This window comes from Grammomys surdaster, unplaced genomic scaffold, assembly GCF_004785775.1.
Source record: "Grammomys surdaster isolate TR1022 unplaced genomic scaffold, NIH_TR_1.0 186, whole genome shotgun sequence".
Taxonomy (NCBI): domain Eukaryota; kingdom Metazoa; phylum Chordata; class Mammalia; order Rodentia; family Muridae; genus Grammomys; species Grammomys surdaster.
Window position 1 is genome coordinate 6,924,060 of NW_021604631.1, and position 20,411 is coordinate 6,944,470.

Sequence of the window (20,411 nt, forward strand, 5' to 3'; positions counted from 1 at the left end):
GGGTATATATATATATATATTTATATATATATATATATATATATATATATATATATATATTTGTTTCAGAAGTATGGTATCAGTTTCTAATGTTTACAGTACCATTTACATATTTAATCATTTTATTCATCCTTTAGAGTACAAAGCTTGTTTAAGCTTGCCCCTGTAGATGGTACTGGAGGAGCCAGAGATTGGCATATTCCTGATGGGTTCCTTCTTCATAGCAGCAAGCACATGGATGCACAGTCTAATTCAGAGCCCAGGTGACTGTAATACTTCTTCTCCTCTTCGTACATTGGGGATGGTTTTTTTTTAAATTCAGATCATCTGTTATAAGGTTCAGTAGTTTCCCAAGCTTTTTGCATATCAATAAAAAAGTTCTTATTTAAGGGTGTGAAGCTTTGGATTTTTCTGTCAGTTTCCAAAGATCTGCCAAGTCCTGGTTAGGAAAAGGCCCCAGGGTATCTAAGAAATTTCACTTGAGTTAGAGAATTCAATAACTTATCAATTAGGGAACTTTGGCCAAGTTACTTTAAGCCACATTTTTAAGTTCTAAAAGTAAGGTTCTCAGATGAGCAGCAACAGCAAGCCCTAATAAATATGCAAATTCCTGGGCCCTATGGAAGACCTGGATAAGGCACACTGGTGGGGCCCATCCATCCCTCTATCTAACAAGTTCTCAATAGGACAGGGAGGAATACTTGATATAAGAAACATTACCTGATTGACAGCAACATATGTTTTTCGATTTTTGCATTTGAGGCAGTATCTTTGTAGCCTAGGCTGGCCTCAATGTAGCAGCGATCCTCCTGCCCGGCTTCCTTCATGCTGGGATTTACAAGTTCACATACCCAAGTTTAGTGGTGTTTCTTATACTTGAATACACAGCAGAGCCACTTCAGCAATTTTAAAGCAAGAGTACAGGGCTGGGGTATATATAGCTTAGTGGAAAGCACTTGTCTAATGTGTGAGTTCTTTGATTCAATCATCAGGTTTTCAAAGGAAAATAAACTCAAAAAACCAACAACCCCACATGGTAAAAGCAAGCCAGTTTTTCAAACACCAGCGCCTTAGCCAATGCCTCCTTCCCTGCTTCAACTCTGATTAGTCTGGACTAGTACCAGGGACAGGATCCTTCAGCTTTTCCCATACAGCCAGGGTTCACCACCAACAGTTCAAAACTTAAATTCTTGTATAAAGTGGGAGAAAGTAATAGTCATGGGGCTGTTGTAGAGATGAAGTGACACAGTTGTAGAAAACTCTGTGGAGTACCTAGCAAATGGCAGAGCTTGGCAAATGACTGCTCTGACCTTTGGACCAAGAGCAGAGCTTCATCCAGTCACAAGAGCACAGGCTAGAAAAGTAGCTCAGCAGTAGAGCATTGGGCTAGTACCAAGACCCAGGCTAATAGTCCCAGCACTGCATCCAAACAACCAAACACATACTAGGAACTTGACGTCGGGGTATTGGTTGTGATTCTGAGATTGGCAGACCACACCCTTCATAGCACTCACTGGTGTTAGGTTTTATTGTTGCTTCTAGGTCTTGTATAGGTCTGTTTATTATAAACTTTTCTTTATGCTTGTGGAAAATGAGTCTGTTGACCCAAGATTTTGAAGTTGTCTAGGAAAATCTTGTAGATGTCTGCTTGGGTATATATATGTTCTAAGCCTCAGACTCTTGTAGGATGAGGCGGAAGGAGTTAATGAGATAGGATCTACAATACACAGTGTCCTGTATGTGATGAGTGCTGTAAGACTGTTGGAATACTTGCATCCACTGTTTTCAATGCTTAGGAGCTCATTCCTATACATACAGAATTCTATTACCCTTCACTAGGTATTCATATCGCTGCATTGGCTACTAGTTTGGTGCTTAATGCGTTGGCCAGTCCTTATAGATACTCAGACTGGACACTTAGATTCATCCATGTCCTCTGCAAAACTTTCAATCTCTCTTTAGAATTCTGTTTTTCTTCTATTCTATTCTATTTATGTATTTTTTTGAGCATTTGTGCCCATGTGCCATGTGTGTGTCTGGTGCCTGTGGAGGATAGAAGGGGGTGTTAGAAACCCTGGAACTGGAGTTACAGATGGTTCTGAGCAGCCATGTGGGTTCTGGGCATCAAACTCAGGTCTTCTGGAAAAACAGCCTGTGTTCTTAACCTCTGCGATCTCTCCAGGCCTGTTTTTATTCTAAGCTCAGTGGGCCAATCAGTAGTTTTCTGTCTCTTTTGAGATGATGGTTTTGCCCTGAGCACTAGTTTCTTACTGAAATAATTTTAGGAGAAGCTCATGGCTTTCATAGCAGAGATAAGAAAGCTCTCCATAAACTGAACCATTCTCTCCCAGAAAACATGTTTCCTTAAGTAGAATGAGTCTTTGAATCACATTGACTTTTGTTCTTACTTTTTTTTTTTGGTTTTTCGAGACAGGGTTTCTCTGTGTAGCCCTGGCTGTCCTGGAACTCACTCTGTAGACCAGGCTGGCCTCGAACTCAGAAATCTGCCTGCCTCTGCCTCCCAAGTGCTGGGATTAAAGGTGTACGCCACCACCGCCCGGCCTTGTTCTTACTTTTTAAAAAGATTTATTTATTTATTTATTTATTTATTTATTTATTTATTTATTTATTATAGATAGGGTCTTATGTAGCCTTGGCTGACTCAGAATTCACTGTGTAGACCAGGGTGGCCTCAAACTCAGACTATTTCTATCTCCTGAATACTGGGATTAAAGACCTGTTACACTCACCTCTTAACTTTAAATTTTTTTTTTTAAAGGAAGACAAGATTGGAAGGTTAAAGACAGTCTGTGTTATCTACTGCTTCTCAAGTTTGTTCTTAACTCCATCTCAGACTGAGCTTTAAATTTAGAGCTTCAGGAGTGTTGGTGAATATATGTGAGGAGAGAGGGAAAGTGGAAAAAGTGGAATCGTAAGTTTTGCTTTATTCTATTTTAGAAGATGCAGTATAAGCAAAGGCATCAGATATATACATATATACACAACCAGGCTGGCTTCACTTAGAACTATCTGTCCAAGTGCTGAGATTAAAACTCTTAACTGTAGAGGGCCTTAATCTAGTAAAATATTGTCATGATTTTACAAAAAGGTCCATGGATGTACTGTAGGGGTACAGCAAACTGTATCATAACCTCTCAATTTTTGAATGCAAAAGTCAACATTTATTATTATTTATTTTTTTTGACAATTTTATTTATTTACATTTCAAATGTTGTCCCCCTTTCCAGTTTTTCTTCTGCAAACCCTCCCCCCTTCCCCATTCCCTTTGCCTCTAAGAGGGTGCTCCCCCACCCATCCACCCACTCACTCCCACCTCACCCCTCTAGGATCCCACTTTGCTGGGGCAACAAGCCTCCATGGGACTAGTGCCTCCCCTCCCACTGATGTCAGATAAAGCAGGGCTCGGCTACACATGCAGCTGGAGCTATGAGTCCCTCCATGTATGCTCTTTGGTTGGTGGTTTAGTCCCTGGGACCTCTGAGGGGTCCAGTTAGTTGATATTGTTCTTTCTATAGGGTTGCAATCCCTTCAGCTCCTTCAGTCCTTCCCCTAACTCTTCCATTGGGGTTCCTGGGCTCAGTCCAATGGTTGGCTATGAGTATCTGCATCTTAGTCAGATGCTAGCAGAGCCTCTCAGAGGACAGCCATACTAGACTGCAAGCACAACATGGCATCAGTAATAGTGTCAGAGTTTGGTGTCTGTGGATGGGATGGACCCCCCAGGTGGGACAGTCTCTGGATGGCCTTTCCTTCAGTCTCTGCTCCATTTTTTTGTCCCTGCATTTCCTTTAGACAGGAACAATTCTGGGTCAAAAATTTTGAGATGGATGGATGGCCCCATCCCTCAGTTGGCTGCTATGCCTATCTACTGGAGGTGGTCTCTACAGGTTCTATCTCCTCTCTGTTGGATATTTCGGCCAAAGTCATCCCCATTCAGTCCTGGGAGCTTCTCAGTTCCCTAGCATCTGAGACTCTCTAGTGGTTCCCCCCCTGCCCCACCCCCCCCATTCCCTACTCCTTACTGCTTCATACTTCTAGTCATTCTTCTGGGCCTCTAGACTTCTCTCCTGTCTCTTCTCATACCTGATCCTGACCCCTCTTTTCCCTCCCCCTCCTCTCTTCCACCTAGGTCCCTAGTTCCCTTTACCTCTTGTGACCATTTTGTTCCGCCTTCTAAGCAGGATTGAAGCACCCACACTTTGGGCTTCCTTCTGGTTAAGCTTCATATGGTCTGAGTTGTATCATGGGTATTCTGAGCTTTTTGGCTAATATCTACTTATCAGTGAGTATATACCATGTATGTCCTTTGGGGTCTGGGTTAACTCACTCAGGATATTTTCTAGTTTTGTCTATTTGCCTGAAAAATTCAGGAAGTTGTTGTTTTTAATAGCTGAGTAGTATTCTGTTGTGTAAATGTACCACATTTTCTGTATCCATTCTTCCATTGAGGGACATCTGGGTTGTTTCCAGCTTCTGGCTATTAAAAATAAGGCTGCTATGAACATAGTGGAGCACTATAACAAAATCCATGGCAAAATCCTTTATGCACACTAAATGCCAAACATAGAAGGAAAGCACAGATAGTTCAGATTTTGGTCAGAAATCTGATGATAGCAATCTAGCTAGTCTAAGTCTAAAGTTGAATTTTTCCTTAGCTGTATTTATCCTCACTGAACCTGGGATGCTGGCATCGTGAATTGCATTGCCTCCTATAGCATCTAGATACTTCCTTCTCCTCCTTCCTCCCAGTGTGTCTGAAGCAGTTTAGTGTAGGCTATCTTGAGTCTCAAGGTGTTTTCCCAACAGTTGGTTTTTGGGCAGTTTACATGCAAATAAACCCTAACTTTTCTGATTTTTAGCATGTGACGGGCACACAAATCTGCTGTGGGTTTGTCTCAGTCACTGTTGTTCTGTAAGCAGTCACGATAACCAAGACAACTCTTACAAAAGAAAGCATTTAACTGGGGGTTTGCTTACAGTTTCAGAGGTTTAGTCTATCATCATGGTGGGGAACACGGTAGCGTGTATAGTGCTGGAGGAGTAGCTGACAGGTACACCCTGACTGGCAGGCTGAGGGAAAGAGAAATGGGCCTATTGTGGGCTTCTGAAACCTCAATGCCCACCTCCAGTGAAATGCTTCCTCCAATAAGACCACACCTCCTAATCCTTCTAATCCTTTCCAACAGCTCCATTCCCTGGTGACCAACTATTCAAATATATGAGCCTACAGGAGCCACTGTTTAAACAACCACAGCCATGGCTAGGCCTCCTGTCAGCCCGAGCTGTTGAAGCTCTTCCAGGAGAGATTCTGCTTTCCACCTCAGGTTTGTGGTAAGCACTTAATGAAGTTACTTGTCCAAACATTTTCTTCTATCTTCTACGTACCTCTTTATGCAGCACCTCTTTAAAATTAAAAAAAAAAATTATCTCATGTGTATGTGTTTTCCCTGCCTGTATGTATGTGCACCACATGTGTGTTTGGTGCCTGCCAGGGTATCCAATCCCCTGAAACTGGAGTCAAAATGTGGGTATGGAGAACCAAACTCTGGTCCTCTGCCAGACAAGCACTCTTAACTGTTGAGCCATCTCTTCAGCCCTAGGGCTTCTTTATAGGTTGGAGAATCATCCCAGCCGTTCCATGTCTGGGCTGTCACTATTTCCCACCTCAGCATCTACTCAGGTTCGGCTGCAGTGCCAGATGCACTGCTTCCAAGCAGACTACTGAGCTCTTGCGGTTCCTTCGTAACAGCAGCAGCCCTCATTCACACAATTTTGGAGAGACCTTATCTATTCATTCTATCACCTCACAACTATTATGAGCTAGGCATATGGCAGGTACTCGGTCGAAAGCTTTAAACGAACGGATTCTGAACCTTCTGTTTGAGTTCAACTCTAGCAGACACAAATCACCCAATTTTAAGTATCCACCCCCCAAACAGGCTATACAAGCCCCAGCCACACCATCTGGATGATGCATGTTTAAAAATAACATTTGTCTAAACATATGCACTCGAGTTTTTTTTACTAGTCCAGCACTCATTCAGTGCTCAGGGAAAGAAGATCCTATCTAAAGTAGCTGATAGGTCTACTCTTGCTTCTGTACATCGCTTTTTGATTAAGGTTAAACAGGACTTTCCCATGACACGCACAGACCATCCTCTTTTCTGTTTTGAGACAGAGTCTCGCTAAGTTGTCCAGACTGGCCTCAAACTTGCTGTCCTGCCTACGCCTCTTGCCTGGCCTGTCTATGTCCTTATGGCTAAACGTGAGCCAGTCAGTGGTCTGTTTTCAGTTTTTGGAACAAGGATTTCTTACTTTAGGACTTTTCAATCTTTCTTCACCTCAAACACTTTTCCTCATCATTTTTCTCTCATTTACCACTTGTGTTCAGTGTAAATATAATTTCTTTTTTTCTTTTGGAAGCTCTCTAAATTTCCCAAAGTGGTTTTGTCAATATTTGCATGTATCCACCCATCCACTGTCTCAAAAAGTAGTTTTTTCCCTTTGTAGCATTTAGTACTGTTATAATACCATGCAATTATAATTATGTTAAATATATGTATTTATATTAGTCTCTTCTACAAAACTTAAAGTTTCATAAATTAAAAACTGTTTTTTCTCTTTTTTCTAACCACTCTAGTACTAATCTCTAATGCCTTGTGTACACAAGGCATTCAATCCTCCCTGTCCCAGAAAGCTTTTAATCCCAGACAGGCACCTTCTGAAGAGCAAGCCTGATGGTAAAGCGAAGGCTCGCTGGTCAGAGAGAGGAAAGGTTAGGGCTGAGTGGAGAAGCAAAGGAGGAATAAAGAAAGCCCAGGACACTCATTTAGGGAGGTTCCCCTACTGCAATCCCAACAGCCATTCCAGTGTTAAACAAATCACTCAGCAATAGTTTATTCATTCCATTACAGAATTAGGTATGCTTCAGATTACAAAATCGAGGTCATTATAATTTTGAAGGATTAGAATTATCTTCAAGAAACCAGTCACAGTTTAGCTGAAGTGAACATGAACACAGGGTTGGTGTCTACTGAGGGAAGTCGTATTCCTTTAATATGCAAAAAGATAATGAGATACACTTTCTTAGTCACTGAGGAAAGCATTTTCTTTCTTGATGAGCTGAGACTATTTCTTTTTTGTAGCTCTTTTCCCTTCTCCTTTCCTTGGCTTCCCCTTTCCACGGAGCTTCTTTAGACGTCTTTGCTCATCCTTAAAGTCCTGATGCTCATCTCTGGATGAAGAAGGAAAAAAAAAATCAAAGAGCTATGTTTACCGCACTAGAGAAATACCAATCTAGAACCGTTCTCTTGGGCTGTTGACCATGGCTTTTTAGGACACATGCTTACTTTGGTGAACAGAAAGCATGGAGGACCCAACATACAGACTGGCTAGGTTATAAGAATTCAGGTGTCAGTTTTCCTTTACAGACACAATACTACAAAGAGGAGTAAACTTCCTGGTGAGCCTAGGTAAACCTATGTATCTATAAGATACACCACCCAGCATTTCCCTATGTCAAGGCTAAACACCATGGGTTAGACTCTCAGTATTGAAAATTAAAAAGACTAAACATTGAGAGGAGTAAAGTGTGAGTGTAAGTTTTCAGTACCTGAGCAGAGCTCCTGACTGCCCTAGGAATTAGCCTCTCCTAAAACAGGCAGTTGTCCAGAACAGCCTGAATGGCAGTGGATGCTGTCAGGAAAGGGTCAAGGAGATGGAAAGCAGACCAAGACAGGCATTAAAGGAGTCATGGCAGCCAGGACTAATTATACATGTGGACAGTGTAGAAGGTGAAGACCTGGTTAAAGTGTTTACATTCTAAGGCCAAATACCCAAGGAAAGTGCTTAAACATGAAAGCCATGGAACTCATGTAAATCTGACTTTAAAACACAGCTCCACCAGATGCTAGCTCTGTGACTTTGGATACGAGACCTGGCTCTCTTGTAACTTAGTTTCCTCATCTTTAACAGGTTATGTCAATAGCTTGTGGTTTAATTATACATTGTTAATGGATTTAATAAAATCAAACACACACACACACATATATACATATATACATATACATATACATATACATACATACATACATACATACATACATACATACATACATATGCTTTGCTGGGTCCAACTAAGCTGTTGTTTAAAAGATTGATTTTACGGAATTTGATATTTTATTCCATGAACATGGACGATACAAAATGACCACATTGGGATAAGCTAGGAATGCCAAACAATTCTCAATATAGCTATAAAAATTCATCTAAAACAGATGTTAGACCATTGTGTTCAAACTCTGTTGCCCAGAGTACAAAAGCCCCTTTCTTTACCACAGCTCCACAGAGCCCTGTGACCTGCCTCCTGTCTCCCAGTCACTGCCTTAGCCTAAACTATTCCTGGGTCATTGCAGGCGCACTCCAGGAAGTGGCCTTGTTCACTCTTGTCTCTGTCCCACAGTTCTTCCCTAGGTCTCCCAGGTTCACTCAGTACCCATGAGCCTTAAGCTAAACCTCCATCTCCTCTGTGGGGCTGACCCTGACTGCCCTGCTCCCCACAGGTCTGTCAGCACTCTGGATCCTGCTTAGCTAGTTCTTCTCCCCCCCACCCCCCGCCCCACAGCAGGTTCAACATTGTCACAAAACATATATGATGTATTACATCATTCCCCAGTCTTTGTTCTCCATCAGACAGAAAACTCTACAAAGTCTGCTAGTCTATCGTGACAGCTTGTTAACCGAGTGACTCAGCTGTGTGGGGTGCTTACATTCCCCCCTCTTTTACAGGCCTTTACATCAGACTTTCTTTGTTGAAGTGATGTCTACATTCAACCTGTCTGACGCTACAGATGGCCATGCACTGAAGACATCATTTACCATTTACTATAATTACTGACTAAACACATACAAATAAGTTTGCTTTTCAATGAACAACTAAGTGTTTAGTTTTTTTTTCCCCACCTTCAAAGATAGTTACGTCTTTGTTCTTCAAATCAGCAAAAAGAATTGTATCAAGCAGCAGATTGAAATAGTTGGATGAGATTTTGTTATGGGTTATAATTTTTCATGGGATCTGGCTTCTGATATTTTATTCTGGGTCATAATAAAATTAGTTTGTTTTTTTTTTTCCTGAGGCAAGACTAAAGGCACAGGAGAGAGTCCCAAGCAACTGCAGACATTCAGAAGCAGGTTGTACTTTATAATCTAGTCACGTGTAAACTTAGACTGTCTGTTTTGTTCATCGCTGTTCCTTTAATGTCCACCTTAAGTACTAGCGCATGGAAAGTACTTAAAAATAGTTGGATAAATGAATATACCAACGTCTAGCTCTCTGGAATGAGTATCATGCTGTGCTATTAATTTTATATTACAACAAATGGTCCCAAATTAATAGTTAGGTCCAATTAAAACATGTTATATTTTAAAGATGGTATGCAATTAAATTTTACGAAATATGCTGTTTTAATTCTTTGTAAGGAACATGTATTAGTTTGGAAATGAAAAAGAAAGACAAAAATGACCATCTAGGTATTTTACTCTCTTCCGCCCCCTACAAAGGTCTTAAGCACTCACTTCTCAGACCTACCAAACATATAAAGCACACTATTAGAAGTTACACCATTTATAAATTACTCTTAAAAGTGAAGTGCAGCTTATTCAAGCCAAATTAATATATCAAAAAGGCACAAAATAAGACACCAGAAGTGAGTGGGAGGAGTAAAAATGTCCACGAAACTGCCACCGGCAGAGAGCGGAGGCTTCTACACACCCAGTAAGAGGCAGAGCAGTGTGGGGGAGGAAGGACAGGACCAAGAACCTGGGGCTCTGGCAACCACTGTGCTTGTGTGTGGCAGTGTTATTCCTTGTCACTTTGGCCCATTCAGCTGCCCCCATCGTTTTTAGAGCAGTTTTAAATTAAAGAACAATTAGCCCTCTATCGGAGTGGAGTATGTGTCCTTGTTATATGCTGGAGCATCTTTTGAGTATATGCCCAGGAGTGGTATAGTTGGTTGCCATTTTGTCCTACTGACAGTGTCTTTCCTCTTACAGAAGCTTTTCAATTTTATGAGATCTCATTTGTCAATTCTTCATCTTAGAGCATAAGCCATTGGTGTTCTTTCAGGAAATTTTCTCCTGTGCCCATGTGTTCGAGGCTCTTCCCCACTTTCTCTTCTGTTAGCTTCTGTTATAGTATATTTAAAATATGTTCCTCTATGTTCATAGCAGCCTTATTTATAATAGCCAGAAGCTGAAAACAACCCAGATGTCCCTCAACAGAGGAATGGATACAGAAAATATGGTACATTTACACAATGGAGTATTACTCAGCTATTAAAAACAATGACTTCATGAAATTCTTAGGTAAATGGATGGAACTTGAAAATAACATCCTGAGTGAGGTAACCCAATCACAGAAGAACACAAAAGTACATGGTATGTACTCACTGATGAGTGCATATTAGGGAAAAAGCTCACAATGTCCATGATACAACTCACAGACCATATGAAACCCAAGAAGAAATTAGACACCACGCCAGAATGTGGATGCTACAGTCCTACTCAGAAGGAGGAAGGAAATAATCTTGGGGAGTAGAGGGAGAGAGGAGGGGGAGGAAAAGGGGGGGTGGCTCAGGTACGGGAGGAGATGGGAGAAAAGTAGAGCGGGTCAGGAATTTGAAAGGAGGTGTGCAGCGGTGGGGGAGGGGGAACTGGGGGTAGCCAGTAGAAAGTCCCAGATGCCAGGGCCCCCAGAGGTTCCCAGGATCCAACAGGGAGGACATTAGCTGAAATACCCAACAGAGGGGAGATAGAACCTGTAGAGACTATATCCAGTGGACAGGCATGGCCTCTGGTTGAGGGATGGGTCCACCCACCCACCTCTCAAAATTATTAATCCAGAATTCCTCCTGTCAAAAGGAAATGCAGGGACAAAGAGTGGAGCAGAGACTGAAGGAAAGGCCATCCAGAGACTGCCCCACCTGGGGATCCATCCCATATACAGACACCAAACCCAGACACTATTCCTGATGCTAAGAAGTGCTTGCTGACAGGAGCCTAGCATAGCTGTCTTGAGAGGCTCTGCCAGAGTCTCACTGATACAGATATGGATGCTTGCAGCCAACCATTGGACTGAGTACTCAGACCCCAATGGAGTTAGGGGAAGGACTGAAGGAGCTGAAGGGGTTTGCAACCCATAGGAAGAACAGCAATATCAACCAACCAGACCTCTCAGAGCTCCCAGGGACTAAACCACCAACCAAAGAGTATACATGGGGGACCCATGGCTGGATATGTAGCAGAGGATGGCCTTATGTTGCATCACTGGGAGGGGAGCCCCTTGGTCCTGTGGAGGCTCAATGACCCAGTGTAGTGGAATGCTAGGGTGTTGAGGCAGGAGTGGGTGGGTGGGTGAGCATCTTCATAGAGGCAGAGGGAGGGGAGAGGGGAAGCTGGGAAGGGGATAACATTTGAAATGTAAATAAATAAAATAACCAATAAAAAATGAAAAAAAGAACAATTAGATCTCTCTCTATAATTCAATACAATTTTACGTCAGTTATGCTTTAGACATAATTACAACAAGCACATGTTTCTGTTTGTTTATGAATCAAGGCAAAATGTGAAGCCACAAGCTAATTGTTTTCCTTGGCGATCTTCTAAAACCACCTCTCACAAAACCCTGACTTTCCCCAGTTATCACCTGTAAAGGCCAAGGAAACGGAGGGTGCCCATGAGCGCAAAATACGTGTTGTGATTTGGATACCAGTCGTAAGTCTCTTTCTTCTTGGCCAAGGGCTGCTCACTGAACAGGTTCACCACTTTCATGGACTTTGAATCAGTAGGCCTGGCCACTTCACCAAAGATCCGGGCACTCAGACGAGACATGCGCAGTGCATACTCCGAAAGAGGAGACATTTCCTCAGCGGTAAGGAACAAGATTCCTATAGAAAAGGAGATTAATAGGTGAGCATGAGAAATCTCACATTTATCTAGTAAACATTTTAGAAAATGAAAAGATAGCACCCATGAATTATTGTAGCCTTGGGCAGGATCAGCCTTGGAGTGGAAACATGTCCACCTCTCCTCTCGCCTGCAGTTTTTACATTTTGTGTTCACGTACTATGTTTCTTCGGTGTATTGCCTTTCTTACAATTTGTAATTTAGTAGGTTATTTACTTGTCACGTCTACTTCTTTGCAAGCTGGATGAAGGGGTCAGGGAAACAAGTTATTCTGCTATGGCATCGTTATTATACCTTTAGAAAACAACCACCCAAGCAATCTGCAAGCAAATATGCTGACTGCTTGCCATCTAAAGGTGTAATCATGGCAAAGAAGTAATTACGCTGTTGTCTTTATTATCGGTCCTTTGAACACTGTTCTCCTCGAGGGCACCAGATGGCTCTGAGAACTGCTAATGAGTTATGAGGTCATTTGGCCTCTAGGTTACTGGATTGAATTCTGCCTAGCAACTGCAAGCCATGTGGGAAAAACAGACAGTGGCTCTATAGAAACAATATTCAACAACTCAAATAAAGATCATCAGCTCAAAAGATCTGTTATTCCTGAACAAAAGTCACTTAGGAATTATGATACTCTTTATCAGACTTAATGCAAACTAGCTCAACAGTAACTTCCTTCAGAGGTATAGAACAGTAGAACAGATGTGAGAATGATAACTAGGGCATTAAAAATTATAGCTAATAGATATTTAAAAAACCCCACATGATGGAAATGTAAAAATTAAGAATGTTTCTGGGGGCTAGAGAGATAGCTCAGCGTGAAGAATGCTCGCTGCTCTTCCAGAGGACAGTGCAGTTCATAGCACCGACAGTTGGACTGCTCACAACTGCCTGTAAATCCAGCCCCATGGGATCTGATGCCCTCTTCTGGCCTCTGTGGGCACTGCACACAAATGGCATGCATTCACATAGGCATAGAGACACAGACACACACAATAAAAAGTAAAAGAACACACCTAGCAGTGGTGGCATATGGCTTTAATCCCAGCACTTTGAGTTCCCTGGACAGCCAGAGCAACACAGAGAAACCATGTCTGGAAAACAAACAAACAAACAAAAAAGAATGCTTCTGGTAGAATAACTGTGCCATCTCATTCTAGGTCAGATGTATGGGCAATTGTTGGCAGCACATACCAGTTTATGTGAAATTTTCATGGCAAGATGAGAATCCTTCCTGGCTAAAAGACTATCTGAGGGAAACTTTGGTTGAGATGAGGAGGAGCTAGATTTTGAATGTAAAAAAGGCATAAATCTATCTTGAAAAAAAGCAATGGGAGAACTATACATAAACCTCCCAAGGAGAAGGCGCTAAGGTAAAACAGCTCTTCAGTGTTCTGCACACTACCCTTGCAAAGCAAAGTCTGCTTTCATCAAACTAATCCTTCAAAAATAGAAATGCCAGGAGAGCGTGGGAGGAAACAAGAATGCCAATAAAATGCCACCTGCAGAGAAGAGGTTTCCACACACCTGCTACAAGACAAGACTAGGTAGAGAGCACCTGATACATTTCAAAATAGTGCTTGTGAGAAAATAAACTCAGTTTGTTTGAGGAAAGTTTTAATGCTATTTCAACATCCAGAAACAGAACAGAGGTTGACCTTAGAACAACTGTAGACCATCAGTGTCAAACCATTGTTACTCTGAATGCCGACTAGATGATCTTGGGCCAGCAGTGCCACCCAAAGGCTAGCCAGGGGAGAAGATTCACAGCCTCATTCAAACTAATCTGGGCTCCTGTAGCTTTCTATGCTCTTCCCTTTCACACCCTGCTCTCCAGGGTGGACAGTGTGGATGCAGATGGGTTTGGGCTGGTGTTATCAGACTGAAGGTTTCATTTTTATCAGGGGAAAAGACATCATTACAAGTTTACACCTAAGGAGAATATAACAGTGCCATAACCCTTCCAAGGCCTTTTAGATGTCCAGAAGTCTTCAGAAGCTGCCATGTTTTTATGTATGCTTTAAACAACAACAAACAACAGCAACAATACCACAAATAACATTAACAAAGAAAAACCTCCCCCCAAACCTTGACTTTTTCCAAACACAAGTTTAAACAACCCTTTCCTCTATTTATTTTATATTCTTTTCCTTAATTACTAGTATAGTATCAGAATAGATTTTCACGGTAATTGCATAACATTTACAGAGATACTTTAAAGCAGGCTGGGAACTATCGTTTGCTAAAACATTTAAGGGAAAATACATCTTGAATTCCCAATCACTTTATTCTTAAATAGAGGCTACAGGATGAGACTGGCTTTGTATCCAGGCCCTGGCATTTGATCTATTCTGAACTCTGCCTGTCTAAATTTTACTTCCTATTTTTCTGAAAAGAAAGACTGCAGTGATACCAAGAGACATTAGGGAGGGCAGCGGCTCTCAGTAAATGGTAATTCACAAAAGGAACAACCCAAACCTCTCTGACAGCTTGGTGTTCGTGGGTTCCACACAGACACCGTTCACTTGTTGATTCCTTGTCCTGACTAGCGAGAGTGAGTGCACAAGCATGCACAGTTACTCCTGCACCTCCCTGAAATGATATTCTCATTTATAAAGTCTGACGAGGGGAATGGGGGCAGCCAGAACCTTGGTAATCTGACAGGTAGGAAGGAGAGGAAGAGGCTCTAGAAAGCAGGCAAAGCCAACACAGGCTGCTAAGGTAACTCCATCCTCACTTTGCAGTGTAGCAGACAGGCGGGGTATATGATCAGTAATAAGAGCAGATTAGACTCCATGGCAACACAGACCACAATACCCAAAGGCTTTTTTTTTTTTTTGAAAAGGCTTCGAATGTATTTTAATAAGATGATGCTGCATTACTGCTCTATTTCTCAGAAAAAATTTCAAACTGAAGGTATCAGCAACAAATCATAGTACACCAATAAAAATGCACAGCGTAACTACCTAAGATAGCCAAGCTAAGAGCTACTGTCAGACCTCCAACACACAGCAACCCTGTTCCCAAGACTGTACTAGGCCTCTCAAGAAAAGCCGTGAACAGTAACATCAGAGACACGAAAGTGTAGTCCTTACCCAAGAAAAGATGGAGGCAAGTTAACACAAGAGGTTTTTAAGATATACTAAAATGAAAACCTCTAAGAGAAAATGTCTTCTTTAGGACATGAAGGGGTCATATACGAGATATAACAGAACCATAGGTATGCTGTAACCTCTGTGGACGTTTGTCTGAATTCTTACCTGGGAGTGAATGGAGGAGTGGGACTAGGTCACTGGAGGATGTTTAGGTTTTGTGGTATATATGGCAGTGTCTCTGGGGTTGAGGGGAATAAAGATGAGAAAGCAATTAAAACACGATGGAGAGAGAGAGAGAGAGGAGGGAGGGAGAAGGAATGATCAAGATTAATGGAGCTGTGAGTCCATTTTCCTATGGTTCTCCAGGCCCTCAACAGTCAATATACTTCAGGAATGCACCAGACAGACTTGAGAAAGCACTATTCCACAGACTTTGACTTGTTAAATACCACCCCTCCCTTGCCCCTCTGCCTTCAAGCATACTCCCTAGAGTAGTACAAGCAAGGAAGACCTATCTATTGGGAAGAACCCCTAACACTTTTCCAGGGTAGAATTCTGGCTAGTCCAAAAAGGACTCTTCTTTTAAGGGCTGCAGGAAACTAGACAATGCAACTTTATCTAATACCGGTGGTGTTTATTTGGAGCAGATTCAGCTCCTGGAGCTGGACGGTTGAATGCAGGAGGAATTCCACCAATTGCTCCAATTCCTTCCATTGTAGCAGCTTGGCCAAAACGTTTGGTTGTTGGTGGGGTCAATCCCAGGGTCCCATCTGGCATCATAGTGGCAGGTCCTGGAGGAGCTGGAGTACCAGGTGGCACAGGAGCAGGGGGCATGGCGCCTCTATTGTTTATGCCCATAGCACCTCCCATAGCCATTTGGCCCATCTGTATCTCTCGTTCTCTCGAATCAGGGAAAGTTCCCTTGAATCCTTCCTGCTGTCGTCACATCATTTCTTCTTCTTGTCGCCGCATCTCCTCCTCACGGTGCCTGTGCTCCTCTTCTTGCCTGAGTTCTAACTGCTTTCGTTTCTGAACCTCTTGGCTATGCAGCTCCTCCATCCTCCGAAGCTCTTCTTGACGTCTCATCAACTCCTGTCTCATTAGCATAACCTAGTGCTCACGGAGTGCCGCCTCCATTTCCATCTCCAGCTTCTCACGAGCCTCCTTGATGTTCTGGTCCACTTGATCCTGCTGTTGCTTCTCCATCTCAATGAGTGCCTTCCAGCGCATGGCATACTCATACTCAAAGGACCCAGGTTGTGCAAATCTGGGTGGCTGTTCTCTCTCCTTGTGAAATTGCTGGTTCTTTATAACCAGTTTCTCTGGAAGTCCCTCTTCATCATCTAACTAGTCCATAGGCTCCACAGTCACAGGTCGAGGAAATGTGGTTAGCAAGGAGCCTTCACTGCATCTGTCCAGAGCTTTCCGAGCAGCTGGCTTCCCTGAGAACTCAACAATGCCTTTCCCTGAGGGTCTTCCTTGGTCATCCACAATGACTACAGCCCTCTCCACCTGGCCAAACACAGAAAAGGCTTCTTCCAGCAGTTGGTTGGACATGTACTCAGGAAGGTTGTGGACCGTAAGGGATGCACGGTGACAGGCAAAGCACACTCACAGCATATTGTCCAGCTCCACTTTGGCAATTTCCGCTAGGGTTCGTGTTTCCAAGCGAATAAAGCCAAAGCCTTTATCCTTATGAATGAAAACTTCACCTGCTTTTCCATATTTCTCAAAAAGTTTCCTCATTTCTTCCTCAGTGATGTCAGGGGGAAGATTGGCCACAAAGAGACGGCTATGTTGGATAAAGGTCTTCTCTCCTGGTTTCAGGTCAATGGTCAAGCCTTCATTCTGGCTGCTGGCCTGCTGGCCATTTGTAGGTATTGGTTGGGGTGGCTGTTGTTGCTGGTGCTGCTGCTGGTGGTGGTGGTGATGCTTCCTTGGAGTATGAGTTTGCTTCTCCAAGTTAAAGGTTTTATTGCTCTGCATTTTTGCACCCTTTACTTCGATTTGAACACAGCAAAGTGCCTTATAGTTCTCTCTAACCCCGACTGCCTCTGCCCACAGTTCTTTGCTCAGAGTAAGGGCGACGTTGCACGGCCTCCACTGTCCCAAGAAAAGAGCACGTGATTCAACACCCACGTCTTAAAACGATAGTCTTTATGACAAAGAAAGAGAATAAACCTCTTTAGACCCGAGTCCCTGGTTCAGCCCTACTCTTAGCACCGTGGCTTTAGTTTCCTTCTACAGTATGGCCATTTGTGCTTTTGTGTGTGTATGTATGTATGTGGGCACATTCATACTACGATACACATGTGGCAGTACAAGGACACTTAATGGTCCCTGATCAATAGGGTTGACTACAGTGTCTTTCTCTATTGAGCCATCTCACTAGTCTGGTAATACATCAACACACAAATAAACCAAAAGAGGCCAGGTGTGGCCTTGAAACCTGGCACTCGGAAGCATGGGCTAGTGATTCTCTGTGAGCTCAAGACCAGTCTTCTTCTAAGTGGAGTTTTAGGCAAGCCAGGGCTACATGGTGAGACCTTGTCTCAAAATAAAAACACAGGATAAATGGCTGCTTTCTATAACTGGTCCTGAGACTGATACATTGCTGCCTCTTTCCCCTCCTTCTCTAACTTTAAATTCAAAACAAAACTAAAACAAACAACAACAAAACCGAGGCTGTATGGCTTAACAGTTTGGGTGCTTGTCACCAGGCCTGCAATCTTTTTGAGTGTGATCTCTGGAATTCACATGGTGAAAGGACTCCCCCAAGGTGTCTTTTGACCTCTGCATGCCTGAGCACACACAAATACGTGTAAAAATAAATTTTAAAATTTAGGACTTTTCAAGAGCTTAGCATGCTTTCTTAAAGAGTTTCAATTTTATGAAAGAATATAACCTTTTAAAGTGACATTAAGTCTAATTTACCTGTCAATTAGATTCCAATTCATATAAAATTACCATAGGAGTTACACAATAGTGTAAACATTAAAAACAAACAAACAAAAGCTATTTGTGGGTGGGTCTGTGTGAATATGTGCCCAGGGAGCCAAGATGGAGAGTGTTCCCCTAGACCAGTGGTTCTCAACCTTCCTGGTGCGGTGACCCTTTAATACAGTTCCTCATGTGGTAGTGACCTCTTCAACCATAAAATTATTTCATCACTACTTTATAACTGCAGTTCTGCTACTGTTATGAATGTATGAATAGTAGTATAAATATTTGATATGCAGGATATCTGATATGTGGCCCACAGGTTGAGAACCACCGCCCTATACTGATGTTACAGGTGGTTGTGAGCTATGTGACATAGGTACTAGGAACTCAGCCTGGGTTCTGCAAGAGCAATATGCACTATTAACTACTGAGCCATCTCTTCAGCCCCACAAATTACTTCCTTTGAGATATCATGTTTCTTTAAATAAGAATGAACGAAAAATACAGGAGAAAATAACTGTTGAAAATGAGAAGCAAAACCAAATTATATATGTCAAACAAAATACATAAAGGCCACATCTGAAAATTCAGAACTCCTTCCCCCACCCTCCCTTTGGCATAAAAAGGCAAGATTATCTTTCTCATGGATCCATTTATTTAGAATGCTTGCAGGTACACTTTTGTGCGTATAAGTATAGGTCAGTTATCAACATCAGGAGTCCAGTTGCTCTTCACCTTATTTGAGACTGACATGGAAAGCTGAAAGGCATAATCACGACGACCCAAGGAATGCACTAGAGTTGTTACTGAGAAGCAACCTGCTCAGAACGAGCATTTAAAAATTGGTACCAATTATTTTACTGGGTCACAGGGCATGAACGCCACCAAATAGATAACTTCATTTTGTTCAGCAAGAACAACTCATACTCTCCGCTGTCTGATTCGATCACTCCTCCGGTGATGGAAGCAGTAGTAGTGTCATTCATTTTCCCACGCAACATCTAAATTGCACTTTAACTAGCAACAAACACGGTCTGCACTTCCCTCACAAAACTGAGTGCTGAGGCGGGCTAACTAGGAGAAAGGACGTGCACTTTTGGTTTGTTCAGTTCCCCACAGGACGCAGGAAAAGCCTGTGTTTGTGGGGTACACGTGGAACCCTGAGGAAGGCCCTATCTGACTTGACTTGATCTGGCAATTTCACCAGGCTAGGGACCCGCGTTTGCCTGCACCGCCGCCGCCCTCTGCTATGACCCCAGCGCTCCGCGAACCTTACCTGCCCCTGACCTCGCGCGCGCGCGCCCGGAAGTCCCGCCCCCTTGCTTGCTCCCAGCTCTAGAGTGCAGGAGAGAAGCGGAAGCTTGGTGGCTAGAGCGGAGTCGGCGATCAACCCGGAACTACTATCCCTGGAGCTCCCTGGGAGCGGGACCTCGGGCGACACCTAGCGGCAGCGCTCGCTCTGAGCCGAGGGCCTCCGCTGGTGAGGAAAGCTGGGTGTGTGGGTGTGGTTCTGAGAGTGGGGGAGTCTTGGCTTTCCAGGAAGGTTCTGGAGGGACCACACGCTTCATTTTGTTGAGAATAGCCGGAGCTGAGTCCCTCGTCTCTGAAGCTACGTGCTCCGTGATAATAGAATGAAATGCAGTATTTTTCCTTCGTCCTCACGTTTCATTTTTCTTTTCATTAGAGCTTATGTCCTATGTGCTCCGTACTACTTGAAGCTACAGCTCGGGGTCTTTCTGACCCTGTAAGATTCCTATCAGTCAAGGAATTGAGCCGTGTCTCTCTCTTCAGGGTACAGGGATGGAACTGTTGGGTAGGAGACAGGAGCAGCTCGGAGAGAATTGTGTCTTGGAAGACAGCCCAAGTGCTGCTCTTTGTACATTTGTACATTTTACAATAGTAAAACTCTGTCCCCAGCCCCTTTCTTTTCTTTCTTTGTTTTGTTTTGTTTTGGTTTGGTTTGTTTGTTTAGACAGGCTTTCTCTGTGCAGCCCTGGCTGTCTTGGAACTCACTGTGTAGACCAGGCTGGCCTCAAACTCAGAGATCCATCTGCCTCTGCTTCCCAAGGACTGGGATTAAAAGTGTGTGCCATCACCCTGGACCCAAACTCTCAATTAAAAAAAAAAGCAAGATGTCTTAACTGTGGGGCAAGAAAATATCATAACCAATGGACAGTTATGAGCTCAATCACGGGAGCTTGAGCAATCTCAAAAGAAATCAGATATGTGAGCCAAGAAAACAGCAGCTTTAGCTGAGCAGCTGTGTCAGCGGCAGGTCAGAGTGCCCTTTACGGTTAACTGTCCTTGGGGCTGAAGATAGGCTGTTCATACCGCATCAAAAACTAAGGCACCGTGGTATTTGCCCACGTGTGCACTAGTGAAGCGTCTGCA

At 43.0% G+C, this 20,411-nt stretch overlaps 1 protein-coding gene and 1 pseudogene across 4 annotated transcripts; both read right to left on the reverse strand.

The window, feature by feature from the left end:
- Window positions 1-6,888: 6,888 nt before the first annotated feature.
- Window positions 6,889-19,358, reverse strand: Mrps33 (mitochondrial ribosomal protein S33). Of its 4 annotated transcripts, none has more exons than XM_028768400.1 (3): window positions 19,297-19,358; window positions 11,839-11,963; window positions 6,889-7,255 (listed from the first exon to the last, which is right to left on the reverse strand). In XM_028768400.1, the coding sequence occupies exons 2-3, from the start codon at window positions 11,935-11,937 to the stop codon at window positions 7,250-7,252; spliced, it is 105 nt and encodes a 34-aa protein (XP_028624233.1). In that variant the 5' UTR covers window positions 11,938-11,963; window positions 19,297-19,358; the 3' UTR covers window positions 6,889-7,249. The 4 variants fall into 4 exon arrangements, with proteins under 4 accessions (XP_028624233.1, XP_028624231.1, XP_028624232.1 ...); XM_028768398.1 differs by having other exon boundaries at window positions 11,723-11,963; XM_028768399.1 differs by lacking the exon at window positions 19,297-19,358 and adding an exon at window positions 15,243-15,386 and having other exon boundaries at window positions 11,723-11,963.
- Window positions 15,696-17,125, reverse strand: LOC114622040 (annotated as a pseudogene).
- Window positions 19,359-20,411: the final 1,053 nt, after the last annotated feature.